This window comes from Typha latifolia, chromosome 14 (assembly GCF_019914945.1).
Source record: "Typha latifolia isolate L0001 chromosome 14, TyphaL0001v2, whole genome shotgun sequence".
Taxonomy (NCBI): domain Eukaryota; kingdom Viridiplantae; phylum Streptophyta; class Magnoliopsida; order Poales; family Typhaceae; genus Typha; species Typha latifolia.
In genome coordinates, this window is record NC_133099.1 from 3,682,858 (window position 1) to 3,710,372 (window position 27,515).

The 27,515-nt window shown below is 36.2% G+C and overlaps 2 protein-coding genes across 5 annotated transcripts in view; one reads left to right on the forward strand and one right to left on the reverse strand.

Moving 5' to 3' along the window:
* LOC140800845 (probable protein NAP1) overlaps positions 1 to 6,050 on the forward strand; it is a 31,879-nt gene extending 25,829 nt beyond the window's left edge. Inside the window, exons 19-24 of the mRNA XM_073155737.1 lie at positions 329 to 454; positions 535 to 650; positions 730 to 826; positions 1,717 to 2,708; positions 4,542 to 4,751; positions 5,406 to 6,050. Of these exons, the coding sequence (XP_073011838.1) occupies positions 329 to 454; positions 535 to 650; positions 730 to 826; positions 1,717 to 2,708; positions 4,542 to 4,751; positions 5,406 to 5,898 (2,034 nt within the window). The 3' untranslated portion in view covers positions 5,899 to 6,050. The remainder of the gene's footprint in view (positions 1 to 328; positions 455 to 534; positions 651 to 729; positions 827 to 1,716; positions 2,709 to 4,541; positions 4,752 to 5,405) is intronic.
* Positions 6,051 to 6,617: 567 nt separating this feature from the next.
* On the reverse strand, positions 6,618 to 27,004 carry LOC140800846 (ABC transporter G family member 45-like). Of its 4 annotated transcripts, none has more exons than XM_073155739.1 (20): positions 26,823 to 27,004; positions 21,023 to 21,107; positions 20,748 to 20,907; positions 19,647 to 19,723; positions 19,518 to 19,568; positions 15,372 to 15,462; positions 12,609 to 12,910; positions 11,075 to 11,673; positions 10,823 to 10,983; positions 10,644 to 10,747; positions 10,366 to 10,519; positions 9,832 to 9,998; positions 9,411 to 9,743; positions 9,033 to 9,323; positions 8,435 to 8,518; positions 8,223 to 8,356; positions 7,909 to 8,136; positions 7,637 to 7,808; positions 7,239 to 7,493; positions 6,618 to 7,151 (listed from the first exon to the last, which is right to left on the reverse strand). In XM_073155739.1, the coding sequence occupies exons 2-20, from the start codon at positions 21,104 to 21,106 to the stop codon at positions 6,882 to 6,884; spliced, it is 3,717 nt and encodes a 1,238-aa protein (XP_073011840.1). In that variant the 5' UTR covers position 21,107; positions 26,823 to 27,004; the 3' UTR covers positions 6,618 to 6,881. The 4 variants fall into 4 exon arrangements, with proteins under 4 accessions (XP_073011840.1, XP_073011841.1, XP_073011839.1 ...); XM_073155740.1 differs by lacking the exon at positions 26,823 to 27,004 and adding an exon at positions 26,622 to 26,807 and having other exon boundaries at positions 19,647 to 19,714; XM_073155738.1 differs by lacking the exon at positions 26,823 to 27,004 and adding an exon at positions 26,622 to 26,807.
* Between the last annotated feature and the right edge of the window lie 511 nt (positions 27,005 to 27,515).

A 27,515-nucleotide genomic window follows, 5' to 3' on the forward strand; every position in this document is an offset into this window, starting at 1 on the left:
TTAATTTATGAACTCCCAAGAACTTTGCTTTTCGTGAAAACAAATACAAAAGCAGTGTATGGGTTACTTGTATGAAGGATGGACAGCAACAAAGAGATGTACTTTATCAAGGATCATTAATTATTCCTATTTGTGGGTGACAATTAGCAATGCAGAAAACATGTAATCTGCAAAGAGAGATAGAAGTGACTAATACAAAAGAACTTACAGCATTGTAGCTTTGGCCTGTTGCTTCCTTCTTTATGTTTTACTTTGAGAATATGCTTTCCTTACACATAAGCTGCTTGGAAGTTGTAAAATGTTGACCCTTCCTTTATTGCAAATGCAGGTGAATAAAGTAGGTAGAGATGCCATATTATATGTAGAGTCTCTCATTGAATCCATCATGGGTGGATTGGAAGGTTTGATAAATATTCTAGATTCAGAAGGTGGATTTGGCTCATTAGAAATGCAGGTGTGCACATATCTACATTCTGCTAGGTATTCCGAGGAAGATTTCTCAATGTAGAACTCACCATACTGAATTTTTTTCAGCTTCTTCCAGAGCAAGCAGCTATTCGTTTGAACAATGCAATGAAAACAAAAATAATCTCCGGTTTGGTAGCACCAGGACATGAGAGCTACCCTGAAAATTGTAATTCTGTCAAAATGTAAGTCAATTCATTTTGACTCAATTTTTATTTCTTGATTTTTCAACTTGGAGAAAGTTTATAATTATCCTAAAGACAGGTTAGAAGCCGCCATGCAGAGACTGACAAATCTATGCTCTGTTCTAAATGACATGGAACCTATATGTGTGCTGAACCATGTTTTTGTTCTACGTGAGGTTCGTACCTGGTCTCTGTATTTTTCTTTCACATATGGCATCTCCAGATATCAATAGATAGATAGCACAATTACTCATACTTCTGTATGGGTGAAAAGACCTCGCTGAGTTTTTAGATTTTACGTTTGTCTATGTCGTCAAGGATTCCTGTTCCTGTGGCACTCCATGCTAACCTACAGATGGCATGTTGTGACATATCACCACATGGGTTGCCTCCTGGATTAGAGGTATGGCTGTGGGATTGCATCCGAAAAATATGCTGTGGGCAATCCGGAAGACAAAAAGTGTACATCACTATAGCTGTTATTAGGATGTTTAGATGGATGATCTGCTTGTGTTATAAAAGATACTAAATTGTGACAAGTTATATATTGCACTAATGTAGGGTAAAGGTGGCTGATATTGCAAATTGGAAATATATATGACTGAATATTTGGTTGGACCAAGGGTCTAGAAGGCCAAAAACCCATGATAAGTCTAGAACATCTATGAAAACACATCTCCGGTCAGCAGTTACTACATTGCACTTACATGAAATGAAAACATGCCAGGCAAAAACAGCTATCTCTTGCATTGAAGCTTCTAATGGAGCTTTTTAGGGTCTAGAAGATTTTAGGGGTCTGTTTTTGTTCTCTTTTGTGAATGCTTCTCTGAGTTGCGAAGCTTGGAGATGGAAAGGAGTATTTTCCATGGAAATGTGAAATGTCGAATTCTCCTCATCGAGACATTTCTCTACAGGAAAATCAATATGCTCTCCTTGGTTATAGCCTGTGGTCTAGATTACATGTTAATGTGTCTTCTTTTGTAAAGTTCCTTCTCACTTACTTTTTGATACTGAGTGTGATTTAAAGGTATTTTTTTAACTGCTTTCATTGTGCTCTTTTCGACAGTACATGAGAGATTGCATCCTCGGAAACTTCAGGAGAAGACTACATGCAATATTGAGAACTGATAGCTGCCTCCAGCGTCCATCCATCATAGAATCACACTTACGAAGACACATAAGCATCATCCATCTAGCCGAGCAGCACATTAGTATGGACCTAACTCAAGGCATTCGAGAAGTTCTATTATCAGAGAGCTTCAATGGGACATCTTCCAACTTACAGGTTTCTGAAAAACCTGCAGAGACACAAACAGGATCTGCCATAGAGATTATCAGCAACTGGTATCTTGAGAACATTGTTAAGGATATATCTGGTGCTGGAGTCATTTTTGTGACAGCTGGAAATTGCTTTAAGAGCGCAGAAACTATTGGCGGATATTCAGCAGAGTCGTTTACTGATGTAAGAGAATTGAAAGCCCTTGTTCGTCTTTTTGGTGGTTATGGATTTGATCGAATTGACAAGATGCTTAGAGAACACACAGCTGCACTGTTAAATTGCGTTGACACAACATTGCGATCAAACCGTGAAGCCTTAGAGAGCCTTTCTGGTAGTGTAAATTCTGGTGATCGGATTGAAAGAGAAGCAAACTTAAAGCAAATTATTGATTTGGAAACGCTGGTTAGTTTTTGTATTCAAGCAGGGCAGGCAATAGCTTTCCGCAAATTGCTAGTAGAGGCTGTTGGATCAGTTCTAGAAGAAAAAGCACCGCTGATTTATTCACTACTACATGGGGTAGCTAAGCAGTTGCCAGATGAGATACCTGACAAGGATGAAATTATGAGGTTGAGAAGGGTTATTAGCAGTATTGGTGTAGGTGGTGAGCATGACACAGAGTGGATATATTCCATTATGGTAGAAGCAGGCGCTGCAAATGATAATTCTTGGAACTTGCTTCCATATCTTTGTGCTTCATTTATGGTGTCTAATATGTGGAGTATGACTATTTATAATGTCAATATTGGAGGATTCAACAACAACTTACACTGCTTAGCAAGGTAAAATTTAATAGCTTGAAATTCATCTTTTAGCTGACTAACCTTAATTCTTCCTGTTGTTTACATTGTTATGTTTCATTTATTGTCTTGTTTCTTATTAGCCACCACTGAAGATCATTAATATAGAATTTAGAAGGTTGATTAATTTAAACTTATTGTGCTGCAATTTTTCTGAAATTATTGAAAGATCAAGATCTCTGTGAATGTCAAAAAGTGTTGGACTTGCTTCTTTTGTGGGCAAATAGTTTGTAGGGTTTGGTTCATTAATATATTAATTAATCCTTGTTTAAATAAGTAAGAGTCGGGATTTTCTTTTACATAATCCTTGTAAATTTGATTTATTCAACCTTTGAAACCACACAACAAAGGTGTTTATCAAGCATAGTAATACAAATATTTTTTCGACTTTCCAGATGACATGAGATGTCAAAGATGTCGAGACAAAGGATTTGTACACTTTGAAGGTATCGGGTTTTTAATGGTTAATAATATTGTCATGGGACGCTATGCTTTTGCGTCTAATGAACCAAATGACAAAAGGATGGGTACTCATAGTAAAAATGTCTGAGGCGAGTCCCCTATTGATGACAATTAGTTTGCATATAACACTTAGCAGATAGGCTTTGATATCTCTCATATCAACTTCGCAGATACAAATTTATAAACATCGATTGTCAACTACTACAAATTTTTATGATTTTTTTACAAAAGTCAAATCTATTTAACAAGCTTTCAAAACTTGATATCGGCATTAGAATTGGCCATACGAAAAAATGATATATATCGGCTGTATTGGCTACCTGTTTGAATTGGACTATCTTTTAATTGCGTAAAATTTTAAATATCATTTAAAAATACAGTAAAATTTAAAATTTTTGAAAAATGACAAGAAAATAAGAAAATTATAAATACTCACAAATGAAGCTTAAAAACTAAAAAATGCATAAACTTACTCAAGATTTTGATAAAAATTGAGCTCTCTTCTCTTTCCCTCTCTTTTGTTCTCTCTATTACTACCAAGGCAAAGAAAAAAAAATTCTAATTTTTTTTCTTTCTTCTCTCCTTTTTCTTTTTCTCCCTTCACTTACTGCCACAAGGCAAATTTTATTTTTCTAGTTTTTTTTTTCATTTCTTCTCCCTCCCTCCCTCTTTCTCTCTCTCTCTCTCCCTCCCTCTCTTTTTGTCACAAGGCAAATTTTATCTCCCATTTTCCTTTTCATTTATTCTCTCCTTTCTCTTTCCCTCTCTCTTCGTCTCTCTGCTACTCCCTCTCAATCTCTTCCTCCCTCTCTCTCGTCTCTCTATCCAACTCTCAGTTACTGCAACATATTTTCTACTGCAGTAACAGAGATTTAAAGAGAGACAGACATAGAAAAAGAGGGACCAAGATTGGAGGAAAGAGGAAGAAAAAGTGAGGGAGAGGCTAGAGAGAGAGTAGAGAGAGAAATGAGAGAGATGGGGCAACAGAGAGAGAAGAAATAAAAAAAATTAGAGAGAGAGAGAGAGAGCCCGTATTAGGCAGGATTGGCCGATACCTAGCCGAAACTGGTCGCTAGATTGATTTCGGCTCCCGATCCATTTTGGCCGATTCCACTCGGGATCGGCTGAAACTTGGAACCGTGCTATTTAGAGAAGCATCCACAATGAAATTGTTAAACTTCCAATTGATTTGCACCTCCTTTATATGGACCATTTTTTTAATCATCAAAGACTTACATATGGCCATCATTTCTTGATCCTCATATTTTAGAAGCCACCACAGCTCTGGTGAATGTAGGATTGATTCTGGACATGTGCTGCCAACATCGGTTCACAACTATCTGTCTTTTGCAGGTGTATCAGTGCTGTTATTGGAGCAAGTGAGTATATTAAAATGGAAAAGGAACAACATAGGCAGTCGCTTTCAAATGGGCATGCTAGTGAGATGCAAGAATCTGAAACGCTGAGTCGTGTCTCAGTTGTAGCAAACATAAAGTCTGCCATGCAAATTTATGTTAAATGTTCTGCAGGGATTGTACTGGATTCATGGAATGACAGCAGCAGGTAAAGTTTTCTTTTCTACTAGTACTCTAGTATCCAAGTAGAAATGTTGCCAAAGTCTTTCTTCAACAACAACAATTATTGTTGTTTAGTCATTTCTGCAAAAGATGATTGTCTCAAAGTATTATTCTCATGCACTACTAATCTCTATTTACTTCTTTTGGACTTCCTAACTTGACCTAGTTATTTATGTTGATTATGTGTTGGAAACATAAAGTTGAAAATTCTGAAAGCTAAATTATTTCAAACATTCGAAGTAATCTTGTTCTTGTGTGAGAGAAATGTTCCTGGAAGATTTTGAACAGAGCAGCCGCATGGTTAACATATGATAGAGCTTCTCTATGGTACACTAAGCAGAAAACCTCTATTGCTATGACAACAAGTTAGATGGGACTTCCACACATATAGTGATGGTCACAGGAAATGCATGCAAGGACAGATAACTGTTATTCAATTGATTTGGCATATTCTTTTCACTATCTATTATTTGTTGTTTTTTCTGAATGACCTCTAATTTAAAGAGCTACCATAGCCAAATAAATCATTCTCTCAATGGCTTCTCTCGGAGTTGGTTCTGACAATTACTAGTATGTTTTAGTGAAATTTTACTTGAGGTTATGCTTTTTCTGATAAATATTTTTCTCATCTTAAATGTAGAACATATATAATTCCCAAGCTGATATTCCTGGACCAGCTCTGTGAACTCTCCCCCTACCTCCCAAGAAGTACCCTTGAAGTTCATGTACCTTATACTATTCTCCGCTCTATACATCGTCAGCACTATGGAAGTTCTTCGTCAATGATCACAGACCTACTGGCACCGTCACCAAGGCAATCACCCTTTATATCTCTTGCTCATGCGTCTCCTGCAGTCAGGCAGAACAGAGGTGATTTGACACCTCAGTATAACCCGTATGACTCAGGTAACTATAGCTCGTCGACACACCAGCATGAGGAAGGTTATGATGGGGATAGTACAAGGTTAAAGGCCAGTGAGAAGCAAATGCGTAGTATGAGAGGGTCTGGACCGCTAGAGTACAGCTCTAGCCGGAAAGTAAAGTTTGTCGATGGATCAAGTTCTGTAGGCCATGGACCTAGCCCTTTGCCGAGATTTGCAGTGTCAAGATCTGGCCCCCTATCATACAAGTAAAAGTAGCTGAACAAATCAATGCTAATAATTCTGCGCTGCAGTTCTGTAAGTTTTGGATCAAACAGCAACTGATCTAATGTACTCCTTAACGTGGCAACTAATTGTCCCAGTACTATTTATAAGTTTGCTATCTTCTTTGTTTCTTCTTACAATTGCACGTTTTTGTGTATATCCATGTAAAATCCCTTATTCATATATATATATATATATATATATATATATATATATATATATATATATATATATATATATATATATTATCCCTTGAAATTCAAAAACTGTACTCTAGTTGAAGTTATCAAAGACTGGACAGATTGGCTACAAGGGCCTTAAGAGGTAAAGACCCACTTTGCAATGTGGATGACCTGTCTCTGAGGATTTTCCTATCAGAGTCCAAGAAATCTTGTGTTAATTTTGAAATTGACAGGGTGTAGACGCAATTCCATGGATTTGCTCCGATTTCAGGGATCTTTCCAATTTGAAGCCTGTATGTTCTCTTGACTTGTACCTTAACCCCTTTATGGAATGATCAATGCTTTCACACAGGTCGTGTCAGGCTGTGCACAATGTAGTTTTTCATTGATCAAGTTTGTCGATTTATTCCTTTTCCAACAAACACTAGTTTCATGGAAGATCTTAAATCTCATTTCACAGCTCTTGTTGCCAGATTACAAGAATTTACTTGTATTGATCTACTAAAGGAGACATGCTACAATATCACAGCTATAAAGAGCATTTGTTATATCCACTGCTTGAGACTTAATTTATAATAGGACAGAATCTTTTATCTGATACACCTTTGATGATTCTATGAACATCGTATATGAAATCACCTTCTTACCCAAACTATTTGATAGAGCAATCTAAATTCTCGCTACCTTGAAATTGTTGTCTCTGACTTTGTATTTGCTCAATTTGCACTGAACAAGTGAGTCCAAGTCAACCCACATGCTTGTGTTATTATGTCCATCTCTGTGCTGAAATCATCTCTTCTGGAAATTCAGATGCTTGATGCTGACAATGAAAATGAACAAAAACAATACAATAACTACAACGTGAAGGATTATAATTAGAGTAAAAAAGTGATCTTGCAATCCTAGATAATCCTCAAGGAACTCCTTCACAGTCTGACTTTGTCCTCCTGGCAAATGAATTAATTCATCTCTATCACCCAATTGACTAAACATGACACCATAGACAGTCCATGCTGCAGGATTAGCCCAATACAGCCATCTCCACCAAACCGGTATCATCTGCAATAACATAGTGTAAGTATTATAAATCCAACATCCTGATTTTCCAGGAGTTAATAAAATAAGAAGGCGAGGATATTAGCATACCTTTCTAGAAATAATGAAGCCAGAGAACATATTCCATAGAATAAAAATAAGGAAGGCTAGCCCAGCAGCTATTTCTTGGTTTGGTGTAAGTGCAACTGTCATCATCCCGTAGAGTGTGTAGTAGATAAAGCTTAACACCATGAAGAGAACAAACCAAAAGAACTTTACTACGGTGAATTGGAAACCTATCATCGGATATAGAATTACTGAGAAGATAAACACTTGGACCATCATGTATGGAATTTCAATTGCAATCTGCACGTGACACCAAAGCTTCAGATATTGCAAGTGATAAACATTGTATCAAACAAGATTAGATATATTTCTTTATTGATTTAAGTTTCAATATGCACCATTTACTTCAACATTCTTAAGATGAACTATTTTAACTTCCTTACCTGAGCAACAGCGTAAGGCAGGGAAGAATACATGCCAGCTGATCTCTCTCGATAGAACACAGCTCTCTCCATCCCAACCACGGGCTGTAATATGCTAGCATTTGTAAAGCCCAGGAACAATGCTGATCCATAAGACACTCCTAGTATGTTGAATATATCCTGCTCATTGGTACTGTTTCACAGTGGGGAAAGAAAGCTAAGATCTTATGAACTAGGATAAACATCTTCTACTCTAAAAGGACAAATAAGAGGAAACATCAATTCAAACTTACATAGTGGATCCAATTTGCCAAAAGATAGTTCCGAATAAAAGTGATGTCACAATTGTGTTTATGAAGCGAACAACATTATGTTCAGGATTTTTCCAATACGAACGGTGTTGCTTCCACAAACATGCCATGCACTGTGATCTAAAGCTCAGCCAGTATCCAGGAGGGAAATGAAGATCCTCTATCTCTGCCTTTGGTTTATTCAGTTCATCAATTAGATGCATATTTTCCCTGTGGCATGAGCATCATTCAGTAAGCTAAGTAGCTAACCTGGTTTCCAATCTTGATTTGTTATTACATGCTTATTTTTAGCTTACATATATAGAGCAGAATTATGGAAAATTTCTGCATAATCTGTGCAAATGGCATATTCCATGGTATGTGAAGTGATATCTAACATCCAAGCTGCTGGATTTTGGCCTTTCTTCATTTTAGGAACTCCTGGAATAGCCTGCCACACAGTTATCAGATCACTTTAAAATCCTCCCTGCATCTTAAAGCTATAACAATGTGATTCAACTGTCCTTACCTCAAAATACTGTATCATATTTGTAGACAGAGGACCCAGAAAACCGTTGTAAATGATCTGCCCTCCTCTTTTCATCAGTAGCAACTACAATTACTCAAAGAGTTCAAATGGTTAGAAGAAAAAGTATATGCGATTTCTTTTATTCGATATAGTAAGTTTTACTGAGCAAATAGCTAGTGTGGGATGTCAAAGCTGTGAGGGTCTAGGTATTTCTGCTTTTCCTTTATGATATTTGTAATTCAGTTATTTCTGCATTCTATGTCTTGTTTCTGTTGGTAATGTATGGACTCTAAATTTTTCTTCTAGCCACAAATGTCTACCTTGTTAAAGTAAAATTAGGGGCTAAGTTAATGGATACTTCACCTTTTAAAGGTTTATATTCTATCCTAAGTGATATTCTCATTTGATCATTGACAAGACTCTTCTGCATTAGTAGCTCATTTGACTTGAGCTTTTTCCACTTTGAAGGAGGCATAGTTGGTTGGTTTCTACCAATTTATGTATACATGCTCTTTACCTCTTCTTGCAATTCTCATATCTTGTTCTTTTTGGGAAAACTGTCCACTAGTAATATTTAAACATCAAAACTAGTTCCTACCTCATCAAAAGCTTCAAATATCTCAATGCTTGGTTGATGGATTGTGCAGACAACAGTCCGCCCGGTGTCCACAGTCTTTCTAACTGTCCTCATGACAATTGCTGCGGCACGAGCATCCAACCCAGTCGTTGGTTCATCCATGAATATAACTGAAGGGCTAGAAACCAACTCTACTGCTATTGTAAGCCTTTTTCTCTGCTCAGCTGACAGACCATTAACCCCTGGGATTCCCACCATGGCATCTTTCAGGGGTGTTAGCTCAACTAATCTCATGACTTCTTCTATAAACATCTGAACAAGAATGGAAATGATAAGAAAAAAGAGTAGCTCATGAATAACGCAAACAAAATGAACATGAAATTGGTCCTAGAAACTTACACTTCTTCCATGAGGTTCAATATTTGCAGGCAGGCGAAGCCATGCAGAGTATTGCAGAGATTCAAGAACAGTAACAAAAGGGGAATGGATATCTGTCTGTTCACAGTAACCGGAAATCCTTGAAAATGTCTCTTGCTTTTTTGGAAAACCAGATATGCTGACAGTACCTTCAATATACCCTCCAGTTTTTCTTCCAGCCAAAACATCTAACAATGTAGTTTTGCCAGCACCAGTGATCCCCATCAATGCAGTTAGAATACCTGGCCTAAAAGCACCGCTGACATCTCTTAATAACTGAAGCCTCTTCTCAGTTGCTCCATATTTTATCATCTCCTGGAGAAGAAAAAAAATCTGTATGAGTAATTATATAAAGAAGAGAGGAAAGAAAGACGTAATGACAATAAAGTAGATGCGTATTTACCGGAGGCATGTCTACAAAATAATTGACATGCTTAAATACGAGGGTCAGAGGCAGAAACGGGAAGACAATTTGATCCTTTGGTGACACTCCATTTGTTGATTTTAGCTCAGTATATTCCATCAGCCTTACATCTTTAGAATCAACGGTAGCCTGATGCTCGTGTGGAGCTGCATATTAATATGGGCCAAACGACTTAGCTTCAATCCTCCTTAAGACTTAAGCATATAAAAAACATGGTGTTGTTTGAAGTACATAGTACCAATTTATCATCTTAAAATGCCTAACCTGTTAGAGAACGAAAGATTAATATTTTATATTCGAACACTTTTCCTCACTTCTGGGCTTGAGATATTTTAGTAAGCCTAAAAAGTTAATTTGCTTCAACTGAGTGTAAGTTTTATATTTTAAATGACAAATAGGACTAACAAAATTTGAACCGAGGACTTTCTGCTCCTAATACCATATTTACTGTCTTCTATAAAAACCTAAGTTATTAGAGAATGATAGCTTAACGTTTAATTTTCTAATACATACGATTAAGGAGCACCAAAGCAAATAGACTGAGAATGTTGAAGATGACAGAGAAGCCAATTAAAGCGCCAACAGAAATCCAGAACCAGTGCCATTCTGTAGCCATCCCTCTGGACTTGAGAATAGCCACGCCAAGAGTATCACCACCAATGTATTCCTGTCAGAAATGGGGATTATGAAATATCATTTTGCAGCTGCATAGTATTTAACATGTGTCCTGTCATGCAATATCAGATTTGTCAGAGCAGCAAAAGCAACTTGCTAATTTAATGAGGGCTTACTGTATTCCATCTTTTGTCGAGGAATTCATTGAGTGATACTGCATTCTGTGCATATGTAAAAGGAGAGGCCCAGTGAGCCCAACGCACCCATGGTTGAAGATCATCTGTTGAAGGTACACCAACAGTGAGAATAGCAAACAATTTCATTGCTCCAATTATGCAAAGTTGAAATAGTTAACCTTTTGATATTACGAAGCCACCAAGAACAAAAATCGCAATGAGAGTTGTAGTCCCTAGGGTGTTTGCCATAACTTGTGTTCTTCCTAGAGAAGCAAGGAACCGATAAAGGCTTATGGCCATTTGATGCATGCCAAAAAGTACCAGGAACTGCTGAAGAAACCTATGAAACCCATGCAGATGGTCCTTAGCATTTTTTTTATTCCATTTTGTCTTACAAGAAGCTAGAGTTTTACAATGACAACATTAGATACCTGATAACTGAAGGTGCGAAGCCAATGACAAAGTAGGTCAAGCAGGTCCAGATCCCTGTCTCAACCAATGACATCGGAAGACTAAGAATATAAATTGAAGAAAGGAGAGCCCACCCAGGCAAAGCTAATAGCTCTCTTTGTTTGTAAAATATGGGAAGTCTCCTTATAGTCATTGCTAGCTCAGTCATGCCATTAAAGTTTACTATCACCACTGCAGTAAATAAAGCTCCCATATACTTGTTACCATCTTCTACTGAATGGTGATTCATCTCTGTTCGGAGGAAAAGTGTCATAATCACAAAAGCAAGAAATGTTATCTGTATGGTCTTAAATATGTGCACTGGAGAATTTCTCTTTATCAATAAAGTTTCCCTTGAAAAGCATGCCTTGAAAACCTCCCATCTTGAGATGGTATGGATTCCATTCGATTTGATTTCTGCATTGTACTTTGTAATATCAAATGGCTCATGGAGTTTTTTCTCTATTAGTTGGCCGAGATAAAAAGAACGAAAGGATTCTGCAAAATCTTCAATTGAACGGTATCGGTATCCACTATGATCACCAATCCAGTATTGTGCTTGGTCCATCTTCGAGATGACCTGTCCCCCATTCACAACGAAAAGTTATTCTTCATAATTTGGTAGACACCACACAGTTATAAATAATAATAGAAATGAACGAAAAATACAACAATAAATACCCAAAGAGCAGATATTTCTCTGTATATAATTACCAACCATGGGCTCCTTAAGGACAACTTCCTTCAGCTATTAGAAAGCTTTGGATTCAAGTGGACAATGGCAGATGACATATCTAAAGTTATATAAGTTATCCATAGGGACATAGGTGGACGGGTAGGATATACTTTGTGAGAAGACTCGATTTAATTTACTGTGCATAGATTAAAATTATATTCACTTGTGACTATCTGTTTGAACCAAAATTTATGGTTAAATGAACTTCTAATTCTCCTTAGTTGGAATCTGTTAAGTTGCTTGAATATATAGTGATTGAATTCTCCTCAAGCAGTTGGTTTTTGTGTCATATAAACATATTACTTGAAGGTTGAAGCTGTCGTCACTCTGTCTTGATCAAAATTTACCAAAAAGATGATAGCAGTCTACCAACTAAATTTACCTCTTAGCAAATTTTCACGATTCAATTCAAACATAAGAGAAATTCAGAGCAATCACCTATTGATAACAATTTTGACAATAGACGTGCTTCTGATTTTGGACTTATATTTTAGATTGTTTTCTTCTTAGGCTTACCTATCATTTAAAAGGAACTCAAAATAAGAAGCACTGCAGAGAATAAGGGTAGTATATATTTTCATCTTTATATAATTGAAGGCGCCACTTTGTAGTCAAAAATTATATTTTCGGTAGAAATCTCAGTCAGATTAGCTATAAATCAGGAACAAATGCACTATAGTGATAAAATTACATACCAACTTTAAACAACTTTCAAAAGGAGATACTTTAGAAAAGGTTTCCGATGATATTCAGTCATAAAATAGTAAATAATCAAGTACCTCTTGAAGAAAGTCTGCAATGTTCTTTCTATCGGGGCATCTAAAGCCCATGAGTTCAAAAAATTCGTTGACATTTTCTCGAGGACCTTGATAAGCAATTTGCCCCTCGCTCAGAAGGATAACATCGTCAAATAAATTGAATGTCTCAGGTGGTGGCTGAAGCAAGGAAATAACCAAGGTGAGATCCATTAAATGAGCCATTTGCTGGAGAAACTTGATGATCTCAAAGGTGGTAGAACTATCTAGACCGGTCGAAATGTCATCCATAAAGAAGCATCTTGAAAAGCCAACTAGCATCTCTCCTGCAATATGGTCACAGTAAATAAGTACCAGATATCACAATCAAATAAAGGACAAGCAGTATAAATAATGTAAACCATCTATAGTTGCTATTTTTTTTCCTTAGCAAATATACCAGCAGATTGCTTTGAGCATCAAATTTGACATGTTGTGTAAGTATAAATGCACATCAAATTTTTTTATATCTTGAAGAATGTGCATTTCTTCTTGTTGTTCAACCAATTTACACTATTAGTAGGTCGAGTCCTAAGACCATAAACTTGATCTAGCACGCATATCATAGAGGTTAGTGCTAATTAATTTAAAACATTATTTTTTCTCCTAGGTTATAAAAAGTTAAAACCTTAACGCACAAAGTATGCATGAGAAGTTGAGTGAATAAACTCTTCCGGTGCAACTTAGAAAAAAATCTATCTTCAATTTTTCATGTTATCCACCACATCACAAACCAAATATAGATATATTTGTCTGTTACGATCCGACCACATGGATTAAGTCGAGTCAAGTCGAGTCGAGTCAAATTAGTTACTTAGCTTTATCTTTCTGTTTTAAATTTCAAATAAATTAGATAATCTACATGTGGATCCGATCTGTTAGAAATTTTACTCCTATAAATAAGGGTGGACATGAGTTGATAATGATCATTGAGAGAAATCTGAGTTTAGCCAGTTATTATTTTTGTCCTTATCTTTTTTACATTAACCGTTGGATTGTCTTTATCTTCATAGGAGTAGATCTTAACCGTAGATCCCTTTCAAGCATCCAAACCCTAGCCATCTCCTACCTCCAGCAGCCACCCTACTACACGGCCGTCCACCACTCTCCGACGACCACCACAACGTCAGAAATTACCATTCTGCCCTCTCTGACCTATCTTCACTATTTTATTTTTATCTTTTCATCCCGACCTCCGATTTAGGTGAAACCAGAGCCATTAGAACCCTAATTCACGAGGCTATCTCTACCTAAATTTTCATCATCCTACGGACAGATCGTTCTAGATCTGGTCCGTAACATTGTCCTATGAAGACTTTTATCACTTGACATCAGGAGAAGTCCCTCTTTAGAAACTCCATATTCCATAGGGTCAGGAAGACTCCTCTCAATAGATCCCCATATCTGCCGTCTCAACACTCCCCCGTTGGACCAATTTTTCAAGAATAGGATCAGTTCTTCCAACCTTGCTAGCATCTTTTTGGTAATTCTCTAAATCAACTTGTATTACAAGTTATTCTACAATTAAAGAGAATCAATCTAAATGGTGAGATGGTAATTCCAATTTCTTTTCCATTAGTAAAATAGGAAGATTATATTTAAAAGAAGTTGATTTAATGAAAGCAAAAGTCAAGGTGCCAAGGAAGCATTATATAATCTTTTATGATCCAGAAGAAAGCAAGACATGGTATCAAACAAACAAAGTCTCTTTCCACTTCTCCATGTATTACAATTATCAACTTTAGAGGGTTGACACAAATTAAAATGTTTAAATTGTCGCATGTAAAATGTATTATTTACATATCTTTTTGCAGAATATGAAATAAAACATATGCCCAAAAAGGACAAGAAATTAAAGTGAAGAAATTTGAGTAAGTATTTCAAGGAAAGGTAACAAAAATGATCTTTCAAAATTTATGACTCAACAGTTAATTTGTTGATTTTCCAAATTGCATACTTCCTAGCTCCAACTTGCAATCACATAAAGGAGTGGCAAGGTGCGAAAAACTTCCAATAAACATATGTATATTTACCAAACATGATCTTTAGAATAGGTTTTACATGAAAACCGACTTCTTGATATTCCTAGCACTCTATTTCCTACATCTATTGGAAAGTGCCACTTTTCTGTTTTACTAACCTTTTCAAATGAGCGAGTAGAGGATCCATTAAGCTAGCCAATAGCTTGTTTTACCTTTCATTCACTAACCGCTGCACAAAAATCCTTCAAGGAATTCTTACAAAAGATTTCAATTTCTATCTGTTCTTAAGAAAGAATCAGTTCAATGTGAGAGCAAGTTCATCTAATGGAAGTATGGAACTGTTTAGGCTCTCTTTTGAAATAGTTAATCATTCTGTACTTGCTTCTGAGCTTTCCAGCAATGGACTCAAGGTGAGTAAACAAAATTCTTTTTCCATAACTCATTGATTAATTATGGGAATTTCTATTTAGCTGTTTTTCTACATACGTTTCTGCCAAAAAGTGCATCTTTTAAGATTATTTTCTTCATTACATGATTGCAAGCCATAAAAATATGGACTAGAAAAGTGATCTTCCAAATTATCACTATACTTAAAGTTGATTAGATATATATGGCCCATGGTTCTCTTTCTTTCAGAGTATTCTTTGGGATTCAATACTAAATCATATGCTTATTTTCCAAAAAATTCTTTTCTCATAAAAGGACAATCATGTTTCATATATATCATCCATTTCATTAGGATAAATCAATTTGCATCGATACATACCAATTGTAACTCGTTTTTTTTGTCCTCCTGATATTCCTCTTCTCATCTCATCTCCTATTATTGTATCAGCACATTCAGATAAGCCAAGCATCTGCATAAACTAATGTTAAGAGCTTTTTCTATAATATAAAGTACAAAGATCAATTATATACGTTGACTTGCTATGCTAGACAAAAGAAGATGAAATACATGTGTACTGCTTCATTGACTGCAAAAGAATCTAACACATCATTAGATAGATAAATAGATTACTGGATAGTCCCTTATAAAGCAACTAGCTTCAGATTAGAAATAAAATTTCACCATTATGTTGATATTTATGTGCATATGTAATAGTATTTGAATAGAAACTAATTTGGTACTTGATGGACGAAAAAGCAGGACCAATAAAGGGTTAATTACAACTACAACCCCTGATCTATACCCAGTTTTCATAAGGATCTCATAAACTTTTTTAGGTTACAATGTTCCTCTTAAATTTAGGATCCAAGTGAAAAGGCAAATGACAATGATGGAATACACCTAATAACTATTATACCCCTCATTAATATATCACAATAATTTTTATATAAAAATAAATATGTATATAGAAAATTACATAATTACCCCATCCCATGCGACGCGATCCTCTTGATGCTCCCTCCTCAGCAATCCTATCGCGATGGAGATCTGCCAGCGCCCCTACTGGGCGTAAGGGCAAACCATAGGTGGTAGCAATGTTGGGGAGGGAGAGAATAGAAGTCTCCTTAAATGCTCTCTATCTTGTAATAAACCTCGTAGTAGTAAAGGCATAGAGGGTCTAGTTACCATACGGGAGAAGTGAAGAATAGGAAGCTAGGAAAAGGATAAGGATGAGCTTAAAAACCACCTGCTAGGCTGCCAACATAGTAATTTATAATCTTTGGTGAGATTTAGTTATCTCATTTGCTAATGCAATGATTAGACACTTCCATCTGATAACATATTGGTAGGGTTAATTACGTTTACACCCTCTGAGCTATATCCGGTTTTCACGGGAATCCTCTAAACTTTTCATATTACAATATCCTCCCTAAACTTTGAAAACATTTCAATGTCACTTGTCCATTAGTATACCGTCAGATTTGGGCGACTCAGCTTATGTGGCAGTTATATTAGAGTACATCAACTGCAAAATGACCTAGATGTCCTTGTTGGGGGAAAAAGAACTTAAGTTTATTTTGGTCCAAAAATAATGGACGAATATATCCTCATTTTTATTCTTCCCTCTTGCTGCTAATATGTGTTTTTGTTTATTCTTAATTTAGGTGGCCTCTGGCAATCCAATCAGCCATGGTAGAGCATAAGTTTCAGTATAATGGATAATGATCCGTCATCTCAAGACATATTTCTTCCTCTCCTCTACGAGATGAATAATGCCTCAAGTTGAGCAGAGACTGATTGTTCCTACTGGGTGTGAAGCAATCTACATAGACAACACTCAAGAGGGGTTTGATTTAAAAACTTTTGAAGTGATTATTGATGCTTGTGCCTCTTAAAAGTGGGAGTCAATGCATATACATCAATCATAGAGTCCTGCATATCATCCCATTGATACATAGTCCTGCATATATATTGAGCATATTCTTGTCCAGAAATTCATATTTTATTTTCACTCTTTAAATCCCCTCCCCCTCCCCTCTTGCCAATTTTTCATTTCAAAGATTGTTCTACCTTCTAATTTAACTCTTAAATTCTTCTGATTGTATCTTAATTTAATATAAGAGCTTTTATCTTAGGGTTTTTTGCATGCGTACCCTTCAAAATTCTCTTATTTGCATGTATACCTTTCTAAATATAGTATTTGCATATATACACTACAAAACCCCCCTTATTTTGTTTGTTTGAGTTAATACCCTTCAGGTTACTTTTTGACAGTTATAGGTCAAATCTAAACCCTTCAATAGGCAAAAAGACAAAAGTACCCATAACTAAGATGAAAATACATTAAATGGATTGAATCTTCATAGTTGATTAGCTTTAAAGGGCATTCATGCAAAAAAAATTAAGCATTTCGAAGTTGTGTTTTGAAGGGTATATATATAAATATTAACTTTAGAGGGGTATATAAAGCAACTAAGGGAGTTTAGAAGGGTATACATGCAAGAAACCCTCAATTTTATATTTTTATCAGTATGTCTGTGACTCTTGACCTTAAAGTCTTCCCTTTTTGCTTTTGCAGATAAATACTTCGTTCACCCAGAAGCCCTCCACCTATACAATTTATTTTTAATTAATCAGAGTTGCAATTCTCAAAATCTCGACCATGATCATCCATTGTGCTAGTTTACATCAAATTGCATATAGTTTCCCTTTGTGAGTTTCAATTATTACCTCTCTTTTTATAACTTGTAAAGCCAATGAGAAAAACTTCCTCAACTCCTAGAGCAGTGAAAAAAGATAAACAATGGAAGTTTGGAACCACTGGATGTTCGGTGATAGTTGCTCATTAGGTCATCTTATTTTCAGACTGGTCCTACAGGAAAAGTTTCCTCCTACATCAATGTACAACATAAAGAAGGTCAAAAAATGGTTGGTGACAGTTGTTCCCTTTAAGACTTAGGTTATCCTGCCCTTCAATAGAGAACCCCTTCTTCTGACCCTTACGAGAATGAAATTCCTATTATAATCAAGTGGAATTATGAATAACAAAATGATAATGTTTGAAAAGGCACATGAGATAACTAGCAATGCAACTCAATAGAAGTTACACTTGGATGCCTTTTTAATCATCTCTCCATTTGAGGTAACCATTAACGTAGTTAACTCTTGGCAGTTGTAGTGAGTCTAGTGACCAACGGCAAGCATCAAAATTCTTTGGAAAGCTTTTGTAATAATGTAAATTTTGGTTCAATTGCATAAGATAAGACTTTTCAGCTAAAAGAATAAAATATGGAGATGTATATGGAATAAATTGCTGTTTAAAGTAATAACTTGTCATCAAGAAACAATTTTCATATGCTTAGTATGAAATGCCAATTGCCAAGTATAGTTCCAACTTTAAGTTGTCGTCTAAGGAAAATAGATAACAGGTAAACCAAGTGAAATTGTTGCATTCTGACAGTTACCCTAAGCAGCTTCTAGAAAACTAAAAGCAAGATAAATAATTGAAAGAAGATCCACAAAACTTTGTGTGAGCTAAGTTTCATATTCACAACTTATAGATCATCCACCAGATTATACCAGTATAGATGAATTCTATAAAATTCTAGGTCATAAGAGTTTTACTTAAAAAGAAACTTAGGTGAAATGTATCAATAATCTTCTAAAGAGAGCAAAATCTAGATTGAGAAATAAGATCTTTCACAGTTATAACACTTCTTCTGATAGTTAAAATACTCATTTCAATATAATTTTAACGGAAACCTTTATGTTAACAAACCAACTACTTTAAAAGCTTACTCTATTAGAGAATGATAGCTTTGTATTTTTTCTATGTAACACTCTCCCTTACTTCAGGGCTGAGTCATTATGATGGGCCAAAAGATGGATTTGATTTAAATGGGTAGAGATTTTTATATTTTAATAGATAGATGGGTCTAGCAAAATTCAAACTCGGGACCTTTGCTATAACATCATATTAACTCATCAACTACTCTAACGACTTATGCTTTTGGTGGTACAAAGTGAAAGAAGAGAGAAGTAGGTAAGTTATTAATTAACTAATGTTGAGATACATTGTTGTTTAGTTATTATACTAGCATAAAGAGGCTTATATTAGAATAAGCTTATGTTTATTCCACAAGTGAACGGAGCCTTGTGGATTCTGAAGTCATAGAATCCTACTCATCATAAACCCATATACTACTTGTCATCTGTTTATCTTGCTACTTGCTACTTGCTAGAAAGCGGAAGAACCTGATATGAATGGAAGACCTCAATCATCAGAAGATGGACCAGTTACCATTGAGATTTTCTCTCAAAGACAACTTTTAGATAGTAAGAAGAGACTAAGTTAAGGAACAACAGTTTTAAATGTGGGCATCCTTTGCAAAGTCTATCTATGCAAGTGCATTACAGTGTGAAGACAATTTTAAAGTTACTCTTCATTGTTTCTTCCAATAAGAGAAATATTAACTTATCATTAAATTTTCTAACTGCAAATTTTGACAAAATAAATGAAATTACCTTTAAAACATAATTTGTTGTAAGGTTGCTTCCTTCTCCACAAGTGGTGGCCTGATGTTAAACCAACTAGTAGATTAAAGACTAATACTGAAGTCAAATTTGTTTTAAATAAATGACATAGTACAACACCTTGAGAAAAGCATCAATCTCTGAGTCAAACTTGTTGACGGTAGCCTTTTTCTTTCTTACTGCTCCTCCTAACATCTCTAAAGTAAAGTAACCAAATTATCTTATCAAATTCATCATCAAAAATTAGTGTTCCTTCTGGCAATTAATGTTTGTCTGACGATAATTTCATAATTAACCAGAAGAATTATGAATTGTAATGGACAAGGAAATGAATACATGAAATGACTATGCCATATATATTATTGAAACCTAGAGTTACATAACTGTTGTAAGCCTTTAATTGGTTAATATCCTCCTAAAAGCAGTTAAGTCCTGCTATAATTGAATATTTTCTCTTACTTTATCTACAATCACATAATATGTTTTATACATGCCTTGCTTCTAGGTGTACATATACAAGAGAGCATGAATATATATATATATATATATATAGAGAGAGAGAGAGAGAGAGAGAGAGAGAGAGAGAGAGTATACATATACATAAAGGCCTCCAAAAAGATTTTAATGCATGGTTTGGAGATTGTTCCTATACATATACATTATATACAATAACCATCTGTTTGTTTATTTAGATATCTACAATAAGTCAATAACTATCTGACTGATATTTATCAATCTATTTAAGGAGTTAAATAGTAGCTGTATATCTACAAAGTAATCATGCTTTAAATTAAACAGGTGCACATGTACACTATTAGTTATTGTATAAAATTTTATCACTACCTAGAAAAATATAAAATTTCTCACATACATTTGAAAGGAAAGCTTATCCACGGAATGTCTAATTGAATTACTTTGAAACCAATATGCAAATTGGATTTGAATCAAGAGGCTATGATCTTTTACAATTACCACATTAGATGATATGCTACACCTTAATAATTCTTGTTTGCTCTTTATACTTTTCAATTTTAATTGAGACCTTATAAGTTGATCTTCTAAAGTTTAACTTGATTGTATTATTATGCAAAAAAAAAATGAGAATATCACATGCATCCTATATTACTAAGCATAAAGAAATAATTTCTTCTGGGAATGAAGGATATTGTTGTTTAGTTGTTCTTATATAAATAAATAAGGACAACAGAAATAAATTCTTACTGAAATCATTTTCTGTTCCCAACAAATGAGAAGAGAAATTTATTGTATCCCTCACAGTCATCTCAGCATGATGAAGATCAAATTGACTGACATATGCACACATGTACTGAGGATTTGAAGTACTAAGTTCTTCTCCATTGTATGTTACCCTTCCATGGAACTGGCAACAAATATCATTTAACAAGCAAAAAATAAATTACAGGTCAACTAATCATATGAAGATTAATATTTGAAGGCATATGTTGTAACATTAAAAAAAAATTTGGCTTGCTTACCTTTAACGAATTCTCCAACTTTCCAGATAAGGCTCTTAAAAAAGTCGATTTTCCTGATCCTGGTGGTCCAAGGACAAGTGTCATCCTGATTGCAAAAAACGCGTCACAAGTCATAAAGTTTATCCAAGCACGACTGAATTGATATTTGATATATTGGTTATATCATATATAGATCTCTTTAACTTATTATTGGTTTCCTCTTACAACTGCATTAGAATACTATACAAATCTGAAGAGAATAACAACGTAAATGAGCTTTAAACTAAGAACATATAGTTTAGTTCTTAGTCGATTAAAATGGAAAATTAATATTCGAGCATAAAATGGTTAACTAATAGTTAAAGATAAAAGCAAAAATGCTATTATAAGTAAGAAGTAACTAGTCCTTATTTTTCTATATATTTTAACTGTTAGTATTACTTGGTTACAAGTGTACAATTCAATTATAGTAATGCTTACTAAATTTTAGTTTCAGTATTACTTAATCAACTAGATTGGTTACATATGTAATAGTTATAGTTTGGTCTGAGTTTAAGAGGGAAGGATGGTATAGCAGACAAAATAAGACACCCAAAATAGCAATTTATCCTTACGCGTCAAACCAAAGAGCAATTCCTATTTAGCATATAAACTGTTTCTGGATTAACGACTTAGTGTGAAGATCAAAAGTTCGATACCTATATGACAAAAAATCGAGTGATTGACCAAGCTAGCCCCGTTCTAAATTATTTTTACTAAAATAATTTGCTCCTCAAACTTATTACCAAAAGGAATCTATTTTACTGTAGCCCTAACTAAAATGATGAAATCATAAGTGTTTTATGTTTTTACATAACCGTTGATCAATTCAGCGTTCTGACACTAAAACGTTGAACATTTCAATGTTTTATTTGTAAAAGTCTGTTTAAGTTAGTATTTTAATAGCTTAAGTTAAAATTTTACTTTTATATAAAAACGCTTATCTTGGTAACGTTTTTATCCTAGAGGTGAAATGTTTTTAAGTTCAACATGTTTTATAGAGCTATAGTAAAATAGATCAATTTTGGTAATAAGTTTGAGGGACAGTCTATATTAGTAAATACAATTTGGAGCAGGATTAGTTTGGTCAAAAACTCTAAAAAATCACCTAATTAGGTATTTCGTTCAAGGACCAACTTATTTGGGTAACAGGTTTTTGCAGGCGATTAGTTTGGTTAAAAACTCAAGGTAAACAACTAAACATACAAAAAAATACTTAAGATAAACAACTAAATATACAAAAGGTACTTTTCAAGTTATATTTAGAAATGGAAAAAAATGTGATAATTAGACTTAGTTACCTGAGTTGTTGCCTATTTTCAAATAGACTGTATTTTTTTATCGTGGCGCATTTACCTCTTTGACTATGTAAAATCTCTAAATTTACATTCAACTATAGTAGAAGCTGAAGAGATTTATAATGGCGTGAGGCTTTGGCAAAGCTGAAGCAATTTAGTGATGAAATTGGTTGCACCGATCGGCATTTCGCGAGCGTGCTCGCTACGGCCAGTCCGATGGCTCTCAACGCAACCCCTAGCACACTAGACGTCGTCAACCATGCCCATGCCTCAGTCCTACCCTTCCTGCTTCTTCAGCATCCCCTTAATCTCATCTCATAATGACTGACGAGTTATTTCTTGTCTGTTGGAAAGTTGTCCTTGTATTAGTGGACCCTTCCTCTAATAGTCGAATGCCTGGTGGCACTCCTAGCACTCTACCTTCCCTTCGAAGCATCATGCAGCCTAAGCCCGACGTCCTTTCGCCTCCTTTGTCATATCCATTCCACCTGCCCCCTTTCCTATCCCCTACACATTCCCTCCTTCGTTTCCCTCGACTCACTCCTTTAAAGTTTCTTGTACTAGCCCTCCGTGTCCACCATTTTTCTTCTTTTTCATTGCCTCATTCCTTTATCACCTATATCCGGCCTCCCTCCTCCTCTTTTGCCAACTCCCCTCCCCCTACTACCCCTCCTCGCCAGTGAACCTTCATCCCCTCTCAACCTCCATTTCGAGTTCTTTCCAGTTGCTGCTTCTGTTGTGAACAGGGGCATCATGTTGTTGGGTACTAGGAATGCTCAAAGGTGTCTCTGGTGTGGAAAGCTTGGTCATAAGAGTTGTTGCTCTTCTTCCAAGCTCCAATGGTCTCATCTTCTAGATCCTCTGTTATCGGTCAAGTCCCTTCCACTAGGATTTTCCTCACTCCTCACCCGGGTGCTGACCGGGATTATGAGACTCTCCTTCTCTCCGGCAGCCATCGCGAGAAGGGCATTGACCAAGAAAGCCTCAAATAACTTTAGCAAGCTTAGTAGAGCTCAGCGGTTGGGAATACTTAGCCTGGCCACTCTCGGATGAGTTTTCTTTGGTCCCTTTCCCTTCTTGTGAGCTACTGTGGAAGGTGGCTCAACGAGACGTTCTTCACGCTCATGGAGGCAAATTCATTCGACAACCCTAGAGCATCTCTTAGGGGTCCTCTAAGGTTGCTGTTAAATATTGTGCCTGAGTTTCTTACCATAACCCACATTTTGATTGTTGGAAGAAGTAGGTTGTCCTCTCCATCTCTACCTATAGCATCTAGAGCTGCTCGATGTTGATTATTTGTGGCACTGTAACCTGTTCGAGTTCAAGACAATAGTGTTTTATGAAGACCTCTCTCTCATCACCAAGAAGGTCCTCGTGTCTATAGCAGGCTTTAGTCACTCGGTTAGGGTCAACTCTAAGCCTGGGTCAAGGGCCCCATCTCTGCCTCCCTTTGAACTCCCTCTGACTCCAAGGTCAATTGGAGCCGGTGGCTTGAGGAAGTTGCTCACTTCCAAGCCATCCATCAGGAGCAATGTCTACCCCTAGTAGAGTATCATTGCCACAATACAGCAAAAGCTAACGAGCGCAGGTGGTACACTTCGACAGAGTCTTAGTGCCTTCTGTAGATGGAGCATCTCCACCATGCAAGAGTGGTCGAGATCAACCCTAGTGACATGGTGGAGAACATTCTCATCACGTGCATGGGCTCGACGTGACTGCTGGAGAGGTTACTGCTCCTGCACCCTCCCGAGCCTGGGATACTATTTCTAAGGTGGCTTCGATTGTCCTTTCAAAAGCCAACCTAAACAGGTTGACCAACCACTTCACCCCTTCAGTGAACAAGGTGAATCTTGAAAGATTGGCCTCTTCACGTTTTACACCATCTCCTTAGACAGACGAATCATTAGAGGCCATGTGGCATGGACTGTTCTCATCCTCAACTCAGCCTTAAATGCCCTAGGGCCACCGCCTCACTTGAGTGCTTTTCTGAGGTCTGATATTGGCTTCGAAGGCTACAACTATCACCTTTTTGGCAATGAGTCAAATGCTTGACGCTTCTTAGCCACTACCTAAGGAAGTTGGTGGAAGCATGGGCCTATCGTCCAAGTATATCTTCAGCTTACATAGCCCTTCTTGAGAGAGCCATATCCAAGTCCACTCAAGAAGGGGGAGGTTAGTTGGGCAGGTTGTTATTGCTCAACCGGTCCAACTCGACGAGGAAGCCCACGTTTTGGATTCAACCCAACTCACGTCCCTAGCCCAACCACTTAGCTTCTCTATCAAGCTCGAAAATCTAGTCGAGGTCGCGGGCCTTATTTGAATGAGAGAGGCTAAAGGAAAAGGCCCTGCTTAGCTATCCACTGGGCTTTGCATTTTTTTTACTCTTCCTGGTGTTTGTTTGGGGTTTTTTACTAATATTTTATAAAGATTGTATTTTAGAATATCAGAGGACCGAGGGCCAATTGTAAAAAAGAAAGATGCCTTCGTGACTTAGTGTTACTCTACCTTCTTTGTTTCGGTTTATTTAGGGGTCCTCATCTCGACAATTGGCTTTCTATTGGGTTGAGCCCTTCTTTGCTTCGGTTTATTTAGGGTTCCTCTTCTCAGTTATCAATGTTTACGGTCCTGCAGCCTCTAATCTCAAGGCTGACTTCTCGGTTGAGCTCTACTCCTCTATCTCCGTGGTCAAGGATAACTTATGTATATGTGGTGACTTCAACGCCGTCCACTTCTCCTACGAAAAATCCAACGACTCTCCTTGGTTGACCTTGCCATTTTTAATTGTTTTATACCACTCATGGTCTCCTTGACTGCTCTCTCAAAAGAGAAATGATTTACGTAGTCCAACCATCAATCTTGTCAAAGCTCAATAGGGCTCTCATGTCATCGGACTATGACGCTTCTTACCAGGGATCCTACTCTAATGCCCTCCTCTGCCTTACATCTAATTACACCTCGATTTGGATCTCATTCCTCAATCTCCTAAACTCTTTCACTTCGAGAAGGCTTGGCTCCTCCACCCTAGCCTTAAGGGCCTCATTCGCCAATGGTGGATCTCTGCCCCTTCTTCAGCGAATGCATCTGCCTCCTTCCTCCTTAAGCTCAGATTCTTTCGGGTCAGACTTCAGTCTTGGTGCTTTATAGATTTTAATAGTATCTGGCACTAAAAAGGCTTTTCTTGCTAATATTTCTCTCTTGATAGACAAGAAGATGTGGCCTCGCTCTCCTTATTTGACTAGGCAATGAGGGATTGAGGGTGGCCTATCCATAACTTCAATGATATTCTCCTTCAAGAAGAAGTCCTTTTGAGGCAAACATCCCACCAGTTATGGCTCAAGGAATTGGATGCCAACACCATATTATTCTTCTGTTCCTATACAAATGGTAGACGGAGAAGGAACTTTATCTCTAACTTGGTACATGAGGACCGCCGTTTTTCCAATTGAATAGAAATTTGCAACCTTTTTTTCTCTGCCTACAAGGAGCAGTTCAATTTGTTTATAATTAATTAGCCCTCTCTATTCCCTAAGGATGACCTTGACCTATCTGACCTAGCCCTACCATTCTCGGAGGATGAAGTACGCAAGCCAGTGTTTGATCTCGACTATTTATCCTTTTTTTAAAGAGGAAAAACCATTAAAAAACTCTGGATTCCATAATTGTTAACTATAGATTCTATAATTAATAACTATGAATTTGGTAATTACTAACTATGGATTCCATAAATACCAACTAGAGATTTCAAAGAAAATAATTTCAAATACACTATGTTATAGATAATATGAAACATTTCAATAAATTCAATTATGCATATAGTAACCAACAATAAACTTGTAGATAATACGACATATTTCATATAATTCAATTATAGATATAGTAACCAGTAATAAACTTGTAGATAATATGACGTATTGGTTCTAATGAAAAGAATACGAATAGAGTGTTGTTATATTGCTGGAGGAGAAAAAATAAGAACTAATCTGTCTCTCCATACCCTATCTCTTTAGAACGTATATATACTATTTCCTAATGAATATAAAACGAACAAAAGACAACAGCAGCATTTTATATAGAAAAGATAGAAGCATCCTTTACATAGAAAAGGCAAATACAGCATTTAAAATTAGAAAAGACAAGGGCATTTAGTGTTGTAGTTGATGGTAGCGTGGTCCACTTAAGTACTTATAAAAGTATTTGTGGTCATCTTACAGCTGAAATAGGTAAAACTGAAAAGAAAAACTAACATAGGTAAGAAAACAAAATTATAAATTATATTAGTTTACCGAGCAAATGGGTCGGGGTTCTTGGTGTAATTAATTCCCCATGATTGTGCTTATCCAAGACTTTCAAAGCAAATTAATCAACCCCGAAAGATATCACATCTTGCTATAAGCATTTGGTACTGAGCAAAACAAATCCTTGGGATTTCTAGGGTTCCAAAAGATGACATTCCCATCCCTCTTTCTCCTTCCCCTATTCCTTACCCGCTTCCTCTTTGCGCTGTCGACCGTTGATCGAGTAGTAGAAGGCCATGGCGATCGCCACTCTTCGGCTACTCAGCTTCGCCCAGTCGCCGTCCGTGGCGATCGTATCTTCGCGATCATCTCGCCTCGCCATTGCAGTTCCCAGGTTACTCCAGGTAGTAGAATGCTCTCTCTCTCTCTCTCTCTCTCTCTCTCTCAAGCCCAATTCCCAGCTTACACCAAGTTATTTTTTTTTATCTTGGGGTTCTTTCTGCATTATTGTAGCTTTTTAAAAAAGCTCCTCTTTATTGACTATTTATAAATGACACCTCCTATTTAGTGACATATTTAAGACAACAACGCCTATTTATTCACAAATGACCCTTGGTGTGTGTTTTTTCTAACGTAAAAGTACAAATTATCTTTTTGAATTTATCTAAAATCAAACTACTCACCTAAACTTTTTATTTGTATCACTTTATTATCTCATAGTTTAAATTATTATAAAACTATTAATTTTTTCAAAAGTAACAAACAAAATAAAAAAATTCTGAAAGGAATCCTTCCATTTACTCACTACATCTTATTCTTCAAATTTAAAAATAAAATGGGCTTTCAAACTTTCTATATAATTATGAGTTTTAAATCTTAGTTAAAAATGCAATTGCAGGATCTGAACCGCAAAATTGATTAAATGCAGGGTGTCCTATGCAA